Raw genomic sequence first — 18,907 nt, 5'->3', positions numbered from 1 at the left:
CCTTGGAGTGTTTTATTAGTTCTCTAGACATCAGCTGAAATATGTTATTCTTACACACAAATCAGAACTGGGATTTGTGAGCATGGAGTGATAAAATGATTTCCTGCTATAACTAGTATAGTTGTAACCTGACCTTAAAAAAAAATAGAGAATGTTTTGAATTTTCCTGCCTTTTTTTTTCTAGAAAGAAGAAACCAGTGAGTGTAGTGAAGGGGGAGATAGGAATTATTTGAAACGGTCACAAAGTCACCTTCCCTATTTTACTGCTAAGCACCCCCCAGATAATGCTATTATCAAAGCTGGCTACTGTGTAAAACAAGGAGCAGTGGTAAGTGTTTGAGATCAGTGTGCTTCGTTAATCAAAAGTCCTAAGGTGGTGGTTCTGCTTACAAAGGAGATGGTTTAAAAAAAACCCAAGAAATAAAAAGATTTAATTGCCAGTAACTTCAGTACTACTGACAGTATTAAGAATGGCTAAAGATAAGGTTTCTCCTCCAGTAGCAACTAATTTTATGTGTGTATTACTTCTTTTCATTATTTTCTTCAGTTTTATGTAGTTGATGTTTTGGAAAGGAAAACTTCTGTGCACGGAGACTTTCACATTATGATTAATGCATGCACCTAAGAGTTGGAAAGAAATTCTTTATATGTTAAGGGTGGAGAGAGAGTGGAACAGGTTGCCCAGGGAGGTTGTGGATGCCCCCTCCCTGGAGGTGTTCAAGGCCAAGTTGGATGAGGAGACTGGGCTAGTGGGAGGTGTCCCTGCCCATGGCATGGGGATGGAACTAGATGATCCTTTCCAACCCAAGCCATTCTGTGAATCTATGAATTCTTTTATCCTACAGTTATGTAGAGATCCTTATTTCACTTACTTGAAGCATCTAAATAGAGGCAGAAGTTCAATGCCTGCATCATTTTAAAGTCACTAAAATACTTAGAAAAAGCTTATTTGTCAGTTCAGAGGAAGAATAGGACAGCTTGTCAAACTGATTAACACAAGTGGAACTACTCACATGATGCCTTGCTAAAGGCAGGAACAGATAGCTCAGATTCAACAAGATACGCCTGCTTTGTGAGCCCTCAGGCACATTAGCTTGGATTATAAAGCTGCTTTTTGTAATGTTCCTTTTATTAGCTAAAAATAATCTAGACACCTGTAATGTACTGCCTCTTAATGTTTCTTACAGGGTTCATGCTGCTGAATTGTTTCAGAGGAGATTGAAAAGTTCTTACCACAGGAGATAATAGCTTCTAGAATTTTTAATTATTGCAGTTGTCAAAAAGAAAAAAGAAAAATTGGGTAGTCTTGCAGAATTATTTTGGGACCATTATGGAGAGATACACAACACACAAATAACATGTAATATATAAAATTATGTATAAATATATATTAATAAATAAAATGTTACAGATAGAAATTGTATGATCTCATCAACTAAAAGTCTATATTTAAATGTGTAAAATAGACAACATGTATTTTATATAAAAATATGTAAGTATTTCTTGATTTATTTTTTTTTCCCTTTACCAGATGAAGAACTGGAAGAGAAGATATTTTCAGTTAGATGAAAACACAATAGGATATTTCAAGTCTGAACTGGTAAGTTCCTAAATGTGTGCTGTTTTGCAGTGATAGTTCCAAGCAAATCTGGAGAAACACACTTGTATTTCCAAACTGTGCTGTGTTGCTCCTGCACCTCTTAGCATAACTTCTCGTGATGAGGAAGAACAAAAAAATTCATCAAGTGGCTGTTAGCTCAGGCTTCAGTCTTATGTTTGGGAAGCTGTCTGCAAGTCACTGAGGGGCAGTAATACACAGCAAGATGTATTCCACAAGCAGCCTGACTCTTGTGTTAGTATCCTGTGTCACTTTGTGCTCTGAAAACAGCTGATCAGTGTGTAGAGAGACAAAAGCTGTCACCTTGCAGTTCGTAATTTTAGTTTGGGTTCTGGGGTGTTTATAGTGCAAGTGTTGGGATCTTTTCCCATGTGCTTCTTTCACCAGGGCAGCCAAGAGAGGCAAACAACTCCACTGCTCAGAAGCAGCTCTTGGAGAGTTTGTTTCAGTTTCATGATTTTTTTCTTCCCCCACTCATTGCTCTTGAGCCTTTTGACCAAATTTGACCAAATGTTAAGTGCCTTCAGGCTTCACTTAGAAATATAAGTGGCTGGTACCAGAGATGGCCTGCTTTCCCCAGAAAGGAATCCCACACTTGGTAAACATCAGAAAATCTGCTCCTAAGGAATGAAGTCTGAGTTGTGGAGTATTATAAATCAAATAAAATTGAGTTAACAGGCCAGCTGGAAGATGTAAAAATGTCCAGAACCCAAATTTCAGGCTGTTCCTGAAGACAACTTTTGCTTCAGTTGTAATGAGGGAGAGTACAACAGTAGCAGGAGTTTGACCTTATGCCATTATCTTAGTTAAACTGTCAGCATAACACAGTTCTGACTCATTGCCTATAGTAAACCCTCTGGTTTTGTTAACAATAAATAAATCTGAATGCAGATTGCTCAGAAGCAAATTCTGTCTCAATGAAGACTTGTGCTGTGTGAGAGGATACTGGAAAGCTGGTAGGAGTACATGACACTTGCAGTAATTCCTCATGCCCCTTTCCAAGTTGTAACTATTTTGAACAACATAAAATCCTGTGGTGTGGTCTCTGCTTCAAGCTAATGTCCCCCTGCTGCAGTTTGAGGAAGGTGTTGGACACCAGCTGTCAGACAACAGAGAAGTAGATCCTGCTTCACAAGTTGTACTGAAATTGGGGCTTTTTCTGTTTTTAAGAGTGTCATTCCTCTTCAGGGAAGTAAGCACTGAATAGAGGCTGTAGTATCCTTTTCTTGGACTGCAGTGGTCAACCCAAGAACTGAATAGTTAGCAAACCTAATTGTGAGCGTCACGTTTCCTGTAGTCTCTGTAACTGATGATGATCTGCCTGGTCTGAAGCATACACATTAGAGAGGTGTTTAACCTGCACTGGAGAAGTCAGGTTACAGATCAGAGCCCACCAGGGAGAAAACATCTGCAAAAACTTAAACATACATCCATCAGACTTATTTATGTCCTACAAACACAGAGAGGGTAAAGTGCTCTCCTCTGAGGATTTCAAGTGGTGAATGACTACTTCCAGTAATGTGTGGAAGCTGAATTTCTACAAGTCTCCTCTTCCTAGTTGGGAGTAGCACAAATGCAGGAAGAAGGTTCAGTAGCAATTGTTTGCTGTGCCTGTGTGGCAAAGACTACAGCATAGATGTCATCTTCACCCACTGTAGCATCAGACTTCTAGTTCTGGAGTACTTCTTTCTACTGCAGTTCAGTTCCCAGTAGTCTTTGGTCAAGTATGGCTCTAACTTGATGTGATGTTGGACAGCCAGCAGCCTGCTCACAGAGAGATCAAATGACCTACTGGATACCTTGAGGTGCTGTGGTCTGGCATCTGGAGAACTATATCCAAGTTCTCTGCTATCAAAAATTTTAAGAAGCTTGGGGGTTGGTTTTGGGTTTTAATTGAAAAAATGAATAGATGCTGGGAATTTCTTCTTGTAATTGTTTATAGTTTTGTTGTGTTCCCTCTTACTGATCTCCTCTTCAGTTAGAGCAAAAGCCAGTTTTCAAGTGGGGTATAGTGGAATCCAGGCAATACCAGAGTTGGAAAATTATTATATTTGAGCTAAGTTCTTCACTGCAATGGGTGTCTGTATTCCAGGAACAATCTTGCAGTTCCTATTTGTTGTATTACTTTAAACTCTGTTGTAATGCATGAGTGAACCTAGGAAGAGCAGGGAAGGGAGAAGAGCAAAATACCTGAAAACACTGAGGTTTATACTCTGTACACTTGTTGTTCTGTAGAGACAAGTGATCTGATGCAAGCTGACACTTGAGGATGGTTATATTTGCTATCTGCTCTGAAAACACAAATCTCTGCAGTATACACAATAGAAATTGTAGAGGAAGTTGTCGTTCCAGAGCTGTCAGCTTTTGTTTTGTCTGGAAGCTGAAACCAGTTGAATTAGCTCATTGTGACACTGCTTAAAGAAAACACCTTAGGAGGTAAAAGAAGTTGTTGTTTGTTTGTGTTTCACTACAACCACCACAGGAAAATACTGCTATGTGTGAGGTGGTGTTGGCCTGGCAGAAGCGAAAGTGTTTCTGTTTGAATGGTCTCACTCTTGTTCCTGCTGTGTGAAACTTTGACAGAATGGTAACACTTATTTTTGTTGCAGTACCAAGGATTTTGGTGTGCTTTAGAACACTTTGCTGTTACAGGTGTTGGTAGGACTGAGTTCTTGGCATTTTTAACTGCCTGTAGTCTAGGATACAATTAATCTTCTTTAAAGCCATGTCATACAGTACGGTTACCAGAGCATCTTGTGCTGTAGCATTTCATAGCAAATGATTATGGTCACAGTTTAACTGAAATCACAAATAATCTGGTTGGAAGAGACCTCCAAGCTCATCCAGTCCAGCCCCTGACCCAGCGCTGAAGGGTCCACTAAACCATGTCCCTAACACCAGGTCTACACGGTGCTTGAATATCCCCAGGGATGGTGATTCCTCTACTGCCCTGGGTAGACCATGCCAGTGTTTGAGCTTTCAGTAGAGAAATGTTTTCTAATGACCAGCCTGAGCCTCCCCTGGTGTAGCTTGAAACCATCTCCTCTGGTCCTGTCTCTTGCCACCAAGGAGCAGAGGCTGCCCCTTCCTCGCTCTACCCTCCCTTCAGGTAGTTGTAGAGAGCAATGAGGTCTTCCCTCAGCCTCCTCTTCTCCAGCCTGAACACCCTCAGCTCCCTCACCCCCTCCTCCTAGCCCAGGTGCTGCAGGCCCTTCTGCAGCTTCCTTGCCCTTCGCTGGACAGGCTCCAGCTCCCCAGTGCCCTTCCTGGAGTGAGGGGCTCAGAACTGAACACAGCACTCAAGGTGTGGCGTCCCCAGTGCTGAGCACAGGGGGATGATCACCTCCTGTCCCTGCTGCCCACCCTGTTTCTAATCCAAGCCAGGATGCCATTGGCTTTCCTGGCCACCTGGGCACACTGCTGACTCATGTTCAGTCAGCTATCAACCAAGATCCCCAGGTCCCTCTCCAAGTTGCAGCTTTAATAAACTTCTTGATGCCAGATTTGATTTCCTGATCTAGGTTGAACAAGGGGACTGGGTTGGTGGCTTTCTCCACTATTGTAAGGTGGTTGAATGTTTCTGAGTCTTTTACTTCTTGATTTTTTTCCTCCTATTTGTTGCAGGTGTGGTGGTTGGTTTAATACTTTATAAAAGCAAATTACGATTTAGTTGTCATCAACTTTTTGCATGAGTGACTGTATGAGATCTTATGTACAGAGGTCTGCTGCTGTCAGCTATTCTGACCACTGGCTGTGGTGGATATTCTAGTTGTTGGCTATACTCTGCTAAAATATTTTTGCCTTTTCTTTTTTCTTCTTTTTTTCAGGAAAAGGAACCTCTCAGAGTCATACCACTTAAGGAGGTCCACAAAGTTCAGGAATGCAAACAAAGGTGAGGAGAGCAGCACTAATGTGGTCATGTGGTTGTCCACTACTTTGTCATGGCTAGACTCTCATTGGGAACAATGGGGAAGTGATGTATGCATCTGTGATGCTCTTTACTTGAGGGACAGCAAGTAGTTTATTGTGCACTAAGCTAGTGTTGAGAGGTCTGCATTAGTGTGTGTTTCACACTTGGAACTGTCAGCAGAATGTGAGTGCATTGGACAAGGGTGAAACAAAAGAGTATTGTGCAGTCAGGAGGCAGAGATGCCTGAGTGCTCTCTGGTGTGAGCAGCAGCTGTAGAAGTCTCCATTCTGCTTATCATCTCTAAACATTTAGAGAACATTGCTTTACATTAAATCTCCTAAAGAGAACACTCTTCCTCCTGCCATTTCCTTCCCAGCAAATTACTAAGGAATTAATTGCCTTTGTAGTAGTCTGTTGGTTTTAGCAGGGTACCACTTAGCAAATACTTTGCAAATACAACACAAAAATGTGGGAAGTTACAGAAATGTGACAAGAATAATAAATATCTTTAAACTTTACGTGCTGTGTTCCAATGAAAAATACACATATAGTAGCAACATGCCACTGATAAAGAGTCTCAGGACTAAAATGAGTAAGAAATGCTGCTTTTCTACTTGGCATTTACTCAGAAAAACAGTAGCAGAGTGATAAAGAAATGCAAAGGTCTTTGGACAAGTGGTGGTTTATTCAGTGGTTGAATCCCCATCCCTGGAGGTGTTTAAAGACCCAGAGATGTGGTGATGAGGGAAATGGTTTAGCACTAGACTTGGAAGAATTTAGAGGATGGTTGAAGTTGATGATCTTAAAGGTCTTCTCCAACAAAGTGTTTCTGTGACAACAAATGCTCAGGCTCCCTGCACATCCTGGAGTCTTCTTGAAACAGAAAGCTGTACTTGCTGTTGAAGTGTTTCTGTGTTTCATTTACAGTGATATAATGATGAGAGACAATCTCTTTGAAATTGTAACAACTTCTCGAACCTTTTATGTACAGGTAATTCCTTTATTAAACTTTGGGCCAAACCAGGACGCTGCCATAGTCAAAGCAAAGGAGCTGGTTTGCTTTTGAGCCATGAATTTCAGAAAGATGCCTATGAGAAATGTTCCACATAAAAGCAACTGTTGTGCTGGTAACATAGGATAGCAATAAACAGTAAATCCCAATGTGATTTTGTTAACATTTGAGACTTCAGATTCTGTAGGATCAGCTCAATACTTGAAATCTTTGATTTTTGAAGTACTGATTTTTTATGTATAACTGAGTTCTCAGGTTCAGGTTAGTTACCAGTTTAAAATATCTACTAAAACACAACAACATTTAGGGGTTTTTAGTACCTATTTGGTAATGTGTAACCATACGCTCCCTATTCACTGCATTCTTAGGTCACTTTCTGAATCTTTGGCTGTAATACAAATCACAAAGATCTGCTTGTCCTAGCTCTGTAGGAACATGATGCTTACAGTACTGGAAACCAGTTTTTGAGCTCCTCTTGCAGGAGCAGCAAGGCTTGTATGGTCTGTTAGAGGTAGTGGTGCCAGATGCTGAGTTGAGAGCTGTCCTATAGCTCAGCATAATGAAGTGACATGTTGCAGGTGTTTTTTACTGGATGGATTCCCTGAGTTAATTGAGCTGCAATCTAATTAGGAGGCAGCTTTAAGTTTCTATCTGTCTTCATCCCAGATATGCACATTCTCCCTGTATTCACTGTTAATCTGTTGCATCTTTGTTGGGTTGTTTTTATAAGTAAATGTACAGCTGACCCTTGACAGACAAGTTTTGATTTGGCTATAAGTCCTCAGGAAATAACTGATACAAGTAAAGAGCAGCAGTGACCAGGAAGTTATGTCCTTGGCCAAATTCTGCAAAGTAACTGATACAAATAAAGTGCAGCAGTAACCCAAAAGTGATGTCCTTGGCCAAAGTCTGCTAAGAGACCCAAAAGTTATGTCATTGGCCAAAGCCTGATAAGGAGGCAGCAGATCTCCTGTAAGAATACCTGTGGGCACTTCACTGAAAGTAAGAATTTGAGCCTAGAGTGTGCAGGTAATGTAAACTCACTTATTTCTTGCTTATTGTTTTTATATAACCGTGTACATGCAGCAGTAAATTCAGGGTAGAAGCTGAAGTTAAGTCTGGGTTAAGAAATGGTAGTGGCTTTCAATAAGGGACTGTTGGAATAGGGTGAGGCTGTCCTTTGAGTGGAGATGGTGATCTGGGGAAGCTGGGAGTTGCTTGTTACAGACACTTGCTGTGGTTTGCCACAGGCGGACAGCCCAGAGGACATGCACAGCTGGATCAAAGCGATTTCTGGGGCCATCGTAGCACAGAGAGGACCTGGAAGATCAGCAGCTTCCGTATGTTCTGATCCTCAGAGAGCCTGTGATCAGCTGATGTTCCCTTGTGCACGTGAAGTTCTAGCTGGTGTTTCCTTTCACCTCTCCTCTTTCCTGTCCCATAGTGAGATGGTGTCTTTGCATGAACTTCCATACAGACTGGCGTAAAATATTGTTGTGGTTTTAATGGAGCACTGCTCTTAGTCCTACCTGTACAGAACTGTGTGTGCATTGTGTTGTCTGGAACATGTAGATAATGCAAGTGCTAACCTAGACACATCCTTCTGAGGTCAATAAGGTCTTTGTCACTGCTGGTTTGGAACGAAAATGGAAACCTAATTCCTGCGAGACATTCCTGCTCTTTGCTGAACTTTGCAATCAAATGGCAATATCCTGATCTGGTTTTGACAAGATCCTAATTTGGTTTTAACAACTCTCACTACCAAACTGTCACTCTGTGCAGCTGGTAGTTTGTTGTACCTGCAGATTCAGATCCCAATTTCAAGTAACTTCTCTGAGAGATCTCTGCTCACACGAATTAGTTGTTGATGTTGAAAATGTAGTGAACACCACCTGGCACCACTGAACTGAGGCACTGTGACAAATCTTGGTCTTGGAAGCTGTGAGGATGCCAGAATTTCACACACACACTTAACCTGTACGCATATACAGTACAAAGTACATGAACCTGTGAAAAGTAGTGAGGATTCTGCAGTGTCACAGTGTCCCCAGGTACATCCAGAGTTAACAGAAGGAATACTCACAGTTCAGATGTTGCAAGCTGTGGTTCGTACTTCCTGGCTGTGGGATCGTCTGTAATAAGCTGAATATATCATTACCCCCATAATCTAAAATCTAGTAATTTAAATCTGGCTCCGGTCTAGACATTTGCATCGATACTGTTTCTTTTAACTAAGTTCTCTCAATTAGTTTTTGCAGCTGGGAGCTGCTTCCTGCTTTTAAGTAAAATTTCCTGTGACCAATTCTGTTTCCTTGTGGGGGGAATGAAAATCCGCAGATAGCTTTCCTTTGGTGTATGCTCTTTTCTTTTTTGTGGGGCTAACTGAGCAATCTAGCTGTGACTGTCTGCATCACTTCTGTCTTTTTCCCCTCTCTTCTCTTCTTTCCCCGAGTATAGGTTACTCTAATCTTAGCTTTGCACTGTGTTCCAGATGCGGCAGGCCAGAAGGCTGTCGAATCCTTGTATACAGAGGTATACATCAAGAACTGGTGAATGCAGCACGTATGTGGGCTCTCATGTAAACTTGCCTTCTTAACAGAGGGCTACGACTAGAGACTAATTTGCACTATAAGAAACTAAAAACAATGCTACCTGTTGTCATAACTAACTCCTAAATTAGATCCTTCACTTGCAGGTTTGCACCGTTTTGTCTGACTTTTAAACAATTGGAAATGAAAAATGGCAAAGAAAAGTGTGTTTGTACTTCAAAGCAGGCTATATGTTTAAAAATAAGTTCTGTGGCACCATTTTAAGACGAAAGTGTTAAAACTCATTTGCATGAGAGTTCATATTTCCATTTTACTGTGCTTTTCTGTTTTGAAACTGTGCAAAAGCAAAATGAAGTCTAAGCTCTCCACAAGCTAATGCAGATGCGTGCACCCAAAAATGCACGTTGGAACTCTAGCAATTGGAAGGGTTCTGTCATAGCCTGATTTGCATGGCTTGGAAATCTCTGCATGAAATTATTAGTTCAAACATAGCAAACATAGAAGCATTATAATATACAGTTGGTACTACACTGTTCAAAGCAGTACATCTTACGAGGGATATGGCAACATAGTCTCTTAAGTGTGAAATTACAGTCAGTTTGGGTAGTAAAATCTGAGTCTCCTTCAGTGCCATTGAGCAAAGTAAGTGCTAGCAGCCCTTACTTTTGTCCTGTTTTCAGTAAGATTGTTAGTAAGAGTAGTATGTACATTGCTGGATCATACTCTCCTAAAGGAAGTGTTTTTTGTTGGAGTATCAAGTATGGACTAAAGCAATGTAAAAATCATGTGAAATACTTCACTGAAGTTGAACACAAAAGTATAAAGCCAAAAAAAAAGTTGCATTACTTCTTCACCCACTAGGATTCATTTATGACCATGAATAAATTCATACTTGGCAGAATCCAGTATGATTAAATGGATGAACTCCTGTCATACCATTGGAAAAGAAACTGGGAAAACTGCTATGAAAAAGTCAGTCTTTCATTTCAGATGGATATTTGCATCTTGGACACACATCTGTGATGTGTTTTGGTGAACAAACCTGCTTGAAACAAGCCTTGGTTTGTGTACAGACATGGGTTTGCAGATTCCTGTAGTCCTGTTGTACTAATGCTGGCGATGGCAGAAGTGGCAGCAGCTGCAGCTCATCATGCATGCAGGGGGAAGCACTCACTGCACCATCACACCTCATGTTGGTCATACCATTTAACACCATACCCTGCCCTGGGGATTTGTGAGACAGCCTTACAGAACTCATAGGTACAATGCAGAACCTGAGGAGGTACAGCTGTAGGTCAGACAGGATAACTTAGCTCATCTAAATGACACTCAGGGCGTATGCTGTCGACATCGAAATCATTTCTGGGTAGCCTGGGAACTTTGCATAGGTAAATGGTGAAAAATTGTTTTCACAGTATCAATCTAATGGAGGGGCAGGTGACAGCAACAAACACAAGAGAACAGCCTGCCAATTAGAGGGACTTGCCTGAAGAGCAGGTTTTGCCTAGGTCCATTAACTTTGGAAATTGTTACACACCCTTGATAGCATAAAACAGCTACTGTTTGTGTTTGGTCCCTGGAACAAGCTGGGGGGAGTGGTACCCCAAGAAGACAGAAGAGTAAAACATGCCTTTAGCACAGGATTTAGGCTGCAAGTACCTGATGTCGATGGAATGCGTTTTGCTCTTGGAAAGGCCCTTTCAGTGGCCTTCAGAGAGTAGAGCTTCGAAAGGTTACTTAACACCTTAAACAGAAGAGAGGCTCCAGATTTCTGGATTGTATGATAATGTCTGAAAAGCCACTGAGCTTAATTTGAGACGTTTAATTTCCTAAACTGAAGAACCTGATGTTGCTGTCACATACTGCTGTAAGCTCACATTTAACAACACATTGCCTCCTGCTGCTGTGGCTGAAGCTTTGCTTTGTGTGTTTTTCTGTCTGGAGATTTTTTGTTTGTTTGTTTGTTTGTTCATTCAGAGAATGAAATCTGAAGCTGCACCTTTCCAGCGTGCTGTCGGTGACTTCAGCTGACACAGGCTTCTTCTTTTGCAGGAGCATACCGAGTCTGCTTCCGAACCCAACCATGCTCTCCGTGCTGCCCTCCCAGCCCCAGCCACCTCACATTCCACAGCCGCTCACGGCAGCCCTCTGGTCCCAAACCCTCACACCAAGTACCCTGCCCTGGAGAAGCGAGGATTTCACCAATCTTTTACCAAGGCCAAGCCAGGGAGCTACAAGATCCAGGCTGTCGCTCCAAGAGAATCAGCTTCCAAAGTGACTGAGTGGGGCCTCTCTGAACCCCAAAGCAAAAATGGCACTCAGGAACAGGATCCTGGCCTGGTGGATCTGGATGATGCAAGCCTTCCAGTCAGTGATGTGTAGTGACGGAAGGGTTTGGAGAATGATCCATTGGTTGGGTCCTCTGATTTCCTTGTTGGGACTTTTAACCAAAGAGAATGGTAGGGAAGGAGAGCGAAGAGCTGGAACACTGCTGTCTAGACGTGTGTGTGTGTGTGTGCTTCCGTGCACACCGCTGTGTGTATCGTGTGTTTGTATATTGCCTTGCAGCTGAGGGTCAGGAAAGGGCCTTGGGTGTGTTCTCAAAGCCTGACAGTAAGTCACTCACTAGGGAGGGGCCAAACTGCACAATTTAGAAGGAAAAGCAAATAAAAGCAAAGGACTAAACAACAACAACAAAGTACTTCTGCAAGTAAGCAAGGTACCAGCAACTTCTTATTCCTAATCTGACAAATTGACTAAATTCACAAGTAATGCTGTATTGTGGAGAACTTAATGCCAGCAAATGTGATCATTTAATTTCATTTGGAGCTACAGTAACATTTGAGATACAGGTGAGAATTGTTTCTCCTCGTTACTTTCAGGTGCCAGGAAATGCACAAAACCTTCCTTCTGTTCTTGAGGATCAACCAATTTGTTGTCAGAACAGGAATTCTGAAATCCCTTGGAATTCTAGCTATGGTGCTGTACAATTTCCACTAAAATAATATTTTTGAATAGTCAGACTATTTTTGATGCACTCCTCAAGATGGGTTCTAACCTTTTTGCACATTTGGATTTTAATGGACTGCATGTAAGGGTGTTTGGGAGGGGGGAGAAGAGAATTTGGACTTGAGAATTGGACACTTTTAGATCTTTAGAACCCAGTAAGGTTTCTATTGTGTTCCATTAGGCTTTGCAGCAATTTCTTTTTTTTCTTAACTGTCTAAATGTATGGTTGGGTAAGTGTTTTGAGGGTGGGTTTTCTTACCAGTGCTTTGTGAGCAGTTCCTGTTTCTGGGTTTGAGCAGTGGCAAAAGCTCTTGGTTGAGTTCTGCCGTTGCTGGTACTGAACTGTTCAGTCATGCAGTCGTGGCCTATGCCTTTTTTGTGCACTAATAATCTGAAGTGCCTGTGTTTTTTCTCACTTTGTGGAAACACTTCGGGGTCAGGTATGTACACAAACCATTCCTGATGGTTTTGAGGCCTTGGCTTGGAGTCGTTCTGAATAGCCTAGGTCAAAACAACTGTTCAAAGCAGAAAACTTAGGCAAGGGATACCAGTGGTCTGGTATTGCACCTACTAGCTGTGCAATATTTGTCTCTGAATGATGGATCTTTGTTTGTGCACACTGTGTTGGGGGCTTCAGTGATGCCAGTGGAAAGAACCTTTACATTTCAAGCATTGGCTTAGCTCCAGCCTGTCCTGTCTAATTGTTTCTGAAAATTGTTTGCTTCAATCAAACCCCCACAAATCTCTCATGCTACTGCTTACTGTGATCCAGATTGTCCAGCTCTGTGATACTTCTTTGTCTGCTGGCACCTAAGATACATACCATACAAGTCCATTTTCTCTCCAACTTCCAAACTGACTTCTAGCTTGAGAGATACAGATGGCTTGACCACAGTAATTTGTTGATCCAAGGAATAGGAAATTTGGTGTCATCTAAGAATGGAACAGAATTGAACTTCAAAACCTTAAATTGTGTCAGCACCTTCATGGTTGGTGTGGTTTGTTGGTTTTGTTGTTTGTTTTTTTTTTTCATCCATAAGCTAACTAATCACTGTCTTAAGGCAGTGGTGTTTGTAATTACTGGTTTTGTTTGACTCTTTTAGATATATGTGAAAACTACCACAGAACTGGGAGTTCCTGTAAATGTCTGTACTAGCATTGTAGGTTTTAACTACTCTAAAGGTAAACCAACAGCTCTTTAGAAGCTTTTCTTTTCACAAGTGCATTCTGTGTGGAAGCCACTTTGCATTGAAATATTTTTACTGTAGTCTAACATCTGAAATCACTCGCTCTGGTACAGCTTTCACACTGCATGGTCATGTTATATTTTGGCAGTTCTACACATTGGGTGGAGGTAAAGCAGCTCCATTATGGGACTTAGAAAAGAGGAAGAAGGAGGAAAAACTTTAAGAGAAGAACTACTGTTGTAGTTCAGTAGCATAGGGAAATATTTGTTGTTGGTAATTGTTAGGGTCTCCTATTTATCAGTACTTTTATAGATCTATGAAAATTGTTAAATTATTTTAGAAACAGTGCTGTAAATATGTCACATTTAAATTGTCAATAAATCAGTTTGGGTAACTTAACAGCTGGCTGAGTTTTCTTGCACCATGCTCAAGTATTTTAACAGAACAGTGTGTTCCTTCTTAGCATTTAAGAGTGTCATAGAATCATAGAATGGTCTGGGTTGGAAGGGACTTCCAAAGGTCTTCCAGTCCAACCCCTCTGCAGTCAGCAGGGACATCCTCACCTAGATCAGGTTGCCCAGAGCCCTGTTGAGCCTCACCTTGAATATCTCCAGGGAAGGGGCCTCAACCATCTCCCCCAGCAAGCTGTTCCAATTTTCCACCACTCTCATGGTACAGAACTTATTCCTAATATCCAATCTCAATCTGCTCTAGTTTGAAGCCACTGCCCCTTGCCCTGTCACTGCAGGCCTTTGCAAACAGTCTCTCTCCATCCTTCTTGTAGCCCCCTTCAGATACTGGCAGGCTGCTCTTAGGTCTCCCTGGAGCCTCCTCTTCTCCAGGCTGAACGCCCTCAGCTCCCTCAAGAGGTCAGATTATCTTTTCTGCAGCTATAACCTCTTTTTGATTCCTCAAAGCTTGATCAAGTTGGGTAGCCTGAGAGAGAAACCGACCAGCATAAGCTGATTTTTCTCCTGGTGGTCTGGATTTATGCTGTGGAATTTTTGCCTGCTATTGCAGGGAAATGGATCAGGTTTCTTTTGAATTGATGGGAAGAAGGACCTGATGCACAGTAACATCAAGTTTCAACCATTTGGAAACACGCAAGCACCATCTGAAAGGGGACAAAATATACCCCAGGAGAACAAAATGTTTACAAGCAGTTTTTTCTGCATAAGAAAGGTTTTCTCTACAATGTTTTCCTGGAATAACATCACCTGCAAGCAACTCACTGTTGCCACACTTGAGCCACTGCATTTCTCAAGTCCACTTACCTGTCTTGTCCAGTAGCACACTGAGTCAGCCTGTCTCACAACACAGTCTTCAGATAAAGAGCAGCAATAAAGATGATACTATTTTGTATATAGGTTGGACATAATTAAAGCTGCAGTGTGGCTGTGACATCTCCTGCCTGGGGGTTATTGCAGGTACACACAGAGCTGCAGTCACACTGGTGTCAAAATGCACATGCTACTGCCCCAGACATTGTGCTCTGCAACGTGCAACTTCCAGAGGGGTCCCTGCACTGAGTGTCTTGAAGCTTCCATTTTAACCACTTGGACCATGGGCCAGAGTTGGTATGAAATGTGGATGTTTATACCTTTGGCAGCCCATCTCCACTTAAACTGGATGTTTGCAGCTCGCTCTCACCGTGACTAAGCTCCAAAAGCAGCTTGGTGGCAGCAGTATGGAGCTGGTGTTGCAGTAAGGTCCTTGGTGCCTATACCAAGTTAGATACTACTCCATGTACAGCAAAACAATTTGTTCTTCCTGCTAACAAAGGTCAGAATAAAATGCAATTTCTGGCTGCAACTCAAATGAGCTGAAGCTACCACTTCCAGTTCCTTTCTCTTATCACATCCACCTCTATTCTTTAGCTTGCAGCTTTTTAATCCTGATTGTTTTTTATCTTTACCTTTCACACTTCCACAGCCCATTGAGAGCTGATCTGTGGTCACTGAAGTGACTTGGATGCTCTCCTACTACCTGCTGCCTTTCATGCTTTCATTTGCTGGCTACCTGCCATTACCTCCTTACTGAAGAGGGAATTGAATGATTGGTTCTAGATCTAAACCCCCTGTGTTAGAAATTGTAACTGCCAAATCTGCAGTCCTGAAGGTAGCTGCCAAAGGGTAATGGTGCAGAATCTGGTTTGATAACCTGGCAGCTGCCTTCACGCAGGACTGGCAGGACATCAGCACCACCTAGGGGTAATGCTCCAGCTTTGGAACCTAATGACAGAATTGAAGTCTATTTCTGAATCCTAAAGCCATCCTGAAATTCCAGTTGTTAAGTCACTGGACTCCTCAAAATCGGTTGGGTTTGGGTTTTTTATTGTTAAACTCTTGCTCTTTGTAAGCTCTGAACAGTACTGGCAACAAACAGGTTGAAGACAACCCAAAACGTTCACCCTGAGACTTTTGTTTACAGTGCCAGTTTACTCCTGAGGCAAGGGAAAAAGGGAACAAGCTGTTAACTGATGCAGTGAATAGTGGAAATATGAGGCTTCCATGATGATACAGCCTGTGGAAAGCACTTACAGGTAATCAGAGGAGAGAAAAAAAATGTTTGAAATGTAAGCAACTGAAGAGATAATACTTGGAAGCATGAAAGAGCAGATTCTTCAGTGCAGCAAAACTCAAACCCAGAACACTAATGATACATATTGGTGGTAAAGAACCTGGCAGAGCACTATCAGCTAATAGCTGGAATGGAGTTCAGGCAGAGTAGCCTTTTGGGACTGCAAAGCAAATACATTTGTTGGATGACTGTATGGAACGTGTAGGCCCAAAGCAATTATTGCTTGCAAGGCAGATACCTGCAGCTTCTGTGCGAGGAGGTCTGGAGCCGAGCTTTCAGTTACTGCAGTTCAATGTTTTTTGAATTCTTCTGGGAAACTGCTTATCCAGAATGATGCAGCTGCTCAGAAGGACCCTGGTAATATCTCATCTCATACAACCTCTTAAACTACTGAAAAGGAAGTATCTCTGCTGCTTGTGGTAGTCCCAAGTAATGTGTCACAAAGATATGGGTTTGGAGGCAGACCAATGTAATGAAGGAGGGACCTAACCAGTCTGAAAACTTGTTCTTTACTGAGCTGTCATTTGAATAATTGCACTTCTTGACTTGGAGGGTTTGCAAGTGCAGATACGGGTTCAGAAGTCACAATTCTATACTGGAAGGAGTTTGAAGTGCATACAGCATGGCAGAGAACCTCCTGGCGTAAAAATGGCTGTGCTGGGAGAAAATGGTGACATTCAAAGGCTAGTCTGTAAGGGTGGAGAGGAAATCTGTGTTCTAGTGGATGGAGACATCAGAGAGCACACCAAAAAAAGTGCACTCTGAAGGAGTGGGACAGAAATATTACTGTTCTTACAAAGGTTCTATGTTAATGTGGAAGAGAGAGAAGAAATGGGGGGGGCATTTTTACTCTAAGACTTAACATAAAATTTCAAAATGGAAGCTGTGCTATGTATAGTTTTGATTTTTATTACTTTAATGTTTTAATATTCATCTGTATTTTGGACCACAAACTATTTGATGCTGCAGGTCACTAAGCCGCTAAGGGATTTCTGAGTTCTTCCATGGAAGTAATGAAGGCTGCTCTCCAGAAAGATCAGATGTGTCCTAAACTGGGTTGAGGGTTGAGCTGGATGATCTTTGAGGTCTCTTCCAATTAGATGTTTTCTGTGGTTCTGTGATTCCATTCTACCTGAATCATGTCCCAAGTGCCTGCCTTGCTTTTCAGTTCAGGTTTCCTGTACAGCCTCTCTGAGAAAGAGAAACTGGTCCTCATTAGTAAAGGCAGTGTGTCATGGTGTAGTAGTAATTGGCTGTTTCTCTGGCAAGTGACACTGTAATTGGGGACCTACATCTCAACACACTGCCATTATGCATATCAGCATGCAGAGTGAACACAGCTTGGAAGAGTTTTATCCACTCTGTTGCACCACATTCCTCTTGCTCCCATTTTCCTACCAACTGAGTGCACCAAGACACCTGAGCGAGGGCTGTTCCCAGCAGGTGGGTGTCAGCATCATGTTTTCATAGCAGTGCTTTTGTTTCCTGTAAGGTAAGATTAATTCATTAAGCTTCAGCACTGGCTTTACAGTCTCTGCCTGTAGTTTGATGTTCTCTGACATCAAGGCATAAACCCCAAATGCATACTGAATTTGTTCAGGTGAACTGCTGTTGCTTGGTGCCCTGTGAGGCTTTACAAAAGCCCCTTGGTCATTCATTTACTTTGTAAATGATGGCAGCAGCTCTGCTGGTCAGGCACTGGGCTGTATGCACACCTGGAAATGAAGAGCTAGTTCTATACTCTCTGCTTTGCAGCCATTCTCTTCTAGAAAAATGTTTTGGGTTTTTTGTTTTTTTTTTTTTTTTAGGTAGCAAGAAACCCAGCAGATGCTTTTTAAATGTACTTACCAAATATGAGAAATCCTACAGAGTGGAGAAGTCCTGGGAGGGTGGGGATAGAAGTGATACATCCTGTCAAAATGTTTGTAGGACATTCATTTTCCCAGAGAAAATCTGAGAGAAAGGCATAAATGAAGAACCAAAATGATATCAGAGTCACTGTAAAGCTTGAGAAGCTTCCTGCAAAGTCCAAGTTGGTTAAGGTTGCTCAGACTAGAGGCATTCTTATCTCAAACCTTCCTCATCTTCTTTTCTGCCCAGGACCCTCCTAGGCCCTTAATGTAATGTTAAGCCCCTTCCACTCCTGACAAGCATACTCTTTCTTTTCTCTTCCTTTCCTGTCTCATTGCTTCCCACCCTTCCCATGTGTGCACAAATGCTTACACCAAAGCCACCTCCTTTGTAACAACGTAAGAAAGGAAGCCACAGGAAGTAGCAGCTCTTACTGTGAGGTGTCTTCCAAACCTGGGGTTTCATAGGGTTTTTACATTTGCATCTGGGGTAGCTTGGCAACAGCTTCATGGGCATCCAGAAAACCTTACATTTATAATAGGTAAGACAGAGTCTACTGTTGGGCTGCAGCAGAGGTGAGTTCTTCTCTCCTGACCCATGCTGAGAGCAAGGCTGAGGATGAAGGTTGGGGTAAATTCCAGATCCCTGCCAGCAGTATCCCAGCTCTCAGACTTCTGGAAGAACTTGTAGTATGTGGTCTCTAGGTGGAGCCTCCTATCACAGTTCCACAGGAGAAGCAGGAGTGATTAATTTTTGGTCTTTGTCTTGCTGAGTGTTTGGTAACTGCCGACTTGGATGACTGTTCTGTGTGAAAACTGCTGGGGGAGAAAGAAGGGAGTCTGAGTTTATAGCACCTCAGACACCTATGAGCGTAAGGACTTCTGCACAGATTAAATGGGGAATTGGCAAATCGAATCATAGAATTGTCAGGGTTGGAAGGGACTTCAAGGATCATGCAGTTCCAACCCCCTGCCATGGCCATGGGCACCTCACACTACAGCAGGTTGCTCACAGCCACATCCAGCCTGGCTGCAAAAACCTCCAGGGATGAGGCTTCCACCACTTCCCTGGGCAACTTGTGCCAGTCTCTCACCCTCATGGGGAAGAACTTCTTGCTAACATCCAATCTGAATCTCCCTACTTCTAGTTTTGCTCCATTCCCCCCAGCCCTATCACTCCCTGACACCCTAA

The 18,907-nt window shown here is 42.3% G+C and overlaps 1 protein-coding gene across 4 annotated transcripts in view; it reads left to right on the top strand.

Moving 5' to 3' along the window:
* The window catches only part of PLEKHA1 (pleckstrin homology domain containing A1), a 38,931-nt gene extending 26,677 nt beyond the window's left edge, over window positions 1-12,254 (top strand). The window contains exons 7-13 of one of the 4 annotated variants that reach the window (XM_054382764.1): window positions 185-328; window positions 1,532-1,600; window positions 5,446-5,510; window positions 6,456-6,519; window positions 7,791-7,880; window positions 8,998-9,072; window positions 11,142-12,254. In XM_054382764.1, the coding sequence (XP_054238739.1) occupies window positions 185-328; window positions 1,532-1,600; window positions 5,446-5,510; window positions 6,456-6,519; window positions 7,791-7,880; window positions 8,998-9,072; window positions 11,142-11,471 (837 nt within the window). In that variant the 3' untranslated portion in view covers window positions 11,472-12,254. The remainder of the gene's footprint in view (window positions 1-184; window positions 329-1,531; window positions 1,601-5,445; window positions 5,511-6,455; window positions 6,520-7,790; window positions 7,881-8,997; window positions 9,073-11,141) is intronic. The other 3 variants (XM_054382765.1, XM_054382766.1, XM_054382767.1) reach the window with 3 other exon arrangements.
* Window positions 12,255-18,907: the final 6,653 nt, after the last annotated feature.

This window comes from Indicator indicator, chromosome 7 (assembly GCF_027791375.1).
Source record: "Indicator indicator isolate 239-I01 chromosome 7, UM_Iind_1.1, whole genome shotgun sequence".
NCBI lineage: Eukaryota > Metazoa > Chordata > Aves > Piciformes > Indicatoridae > Indicator > Indicator indicator.
This window is presented reverse-complemented; position numbering and strand designations above follow the sequence as displayed.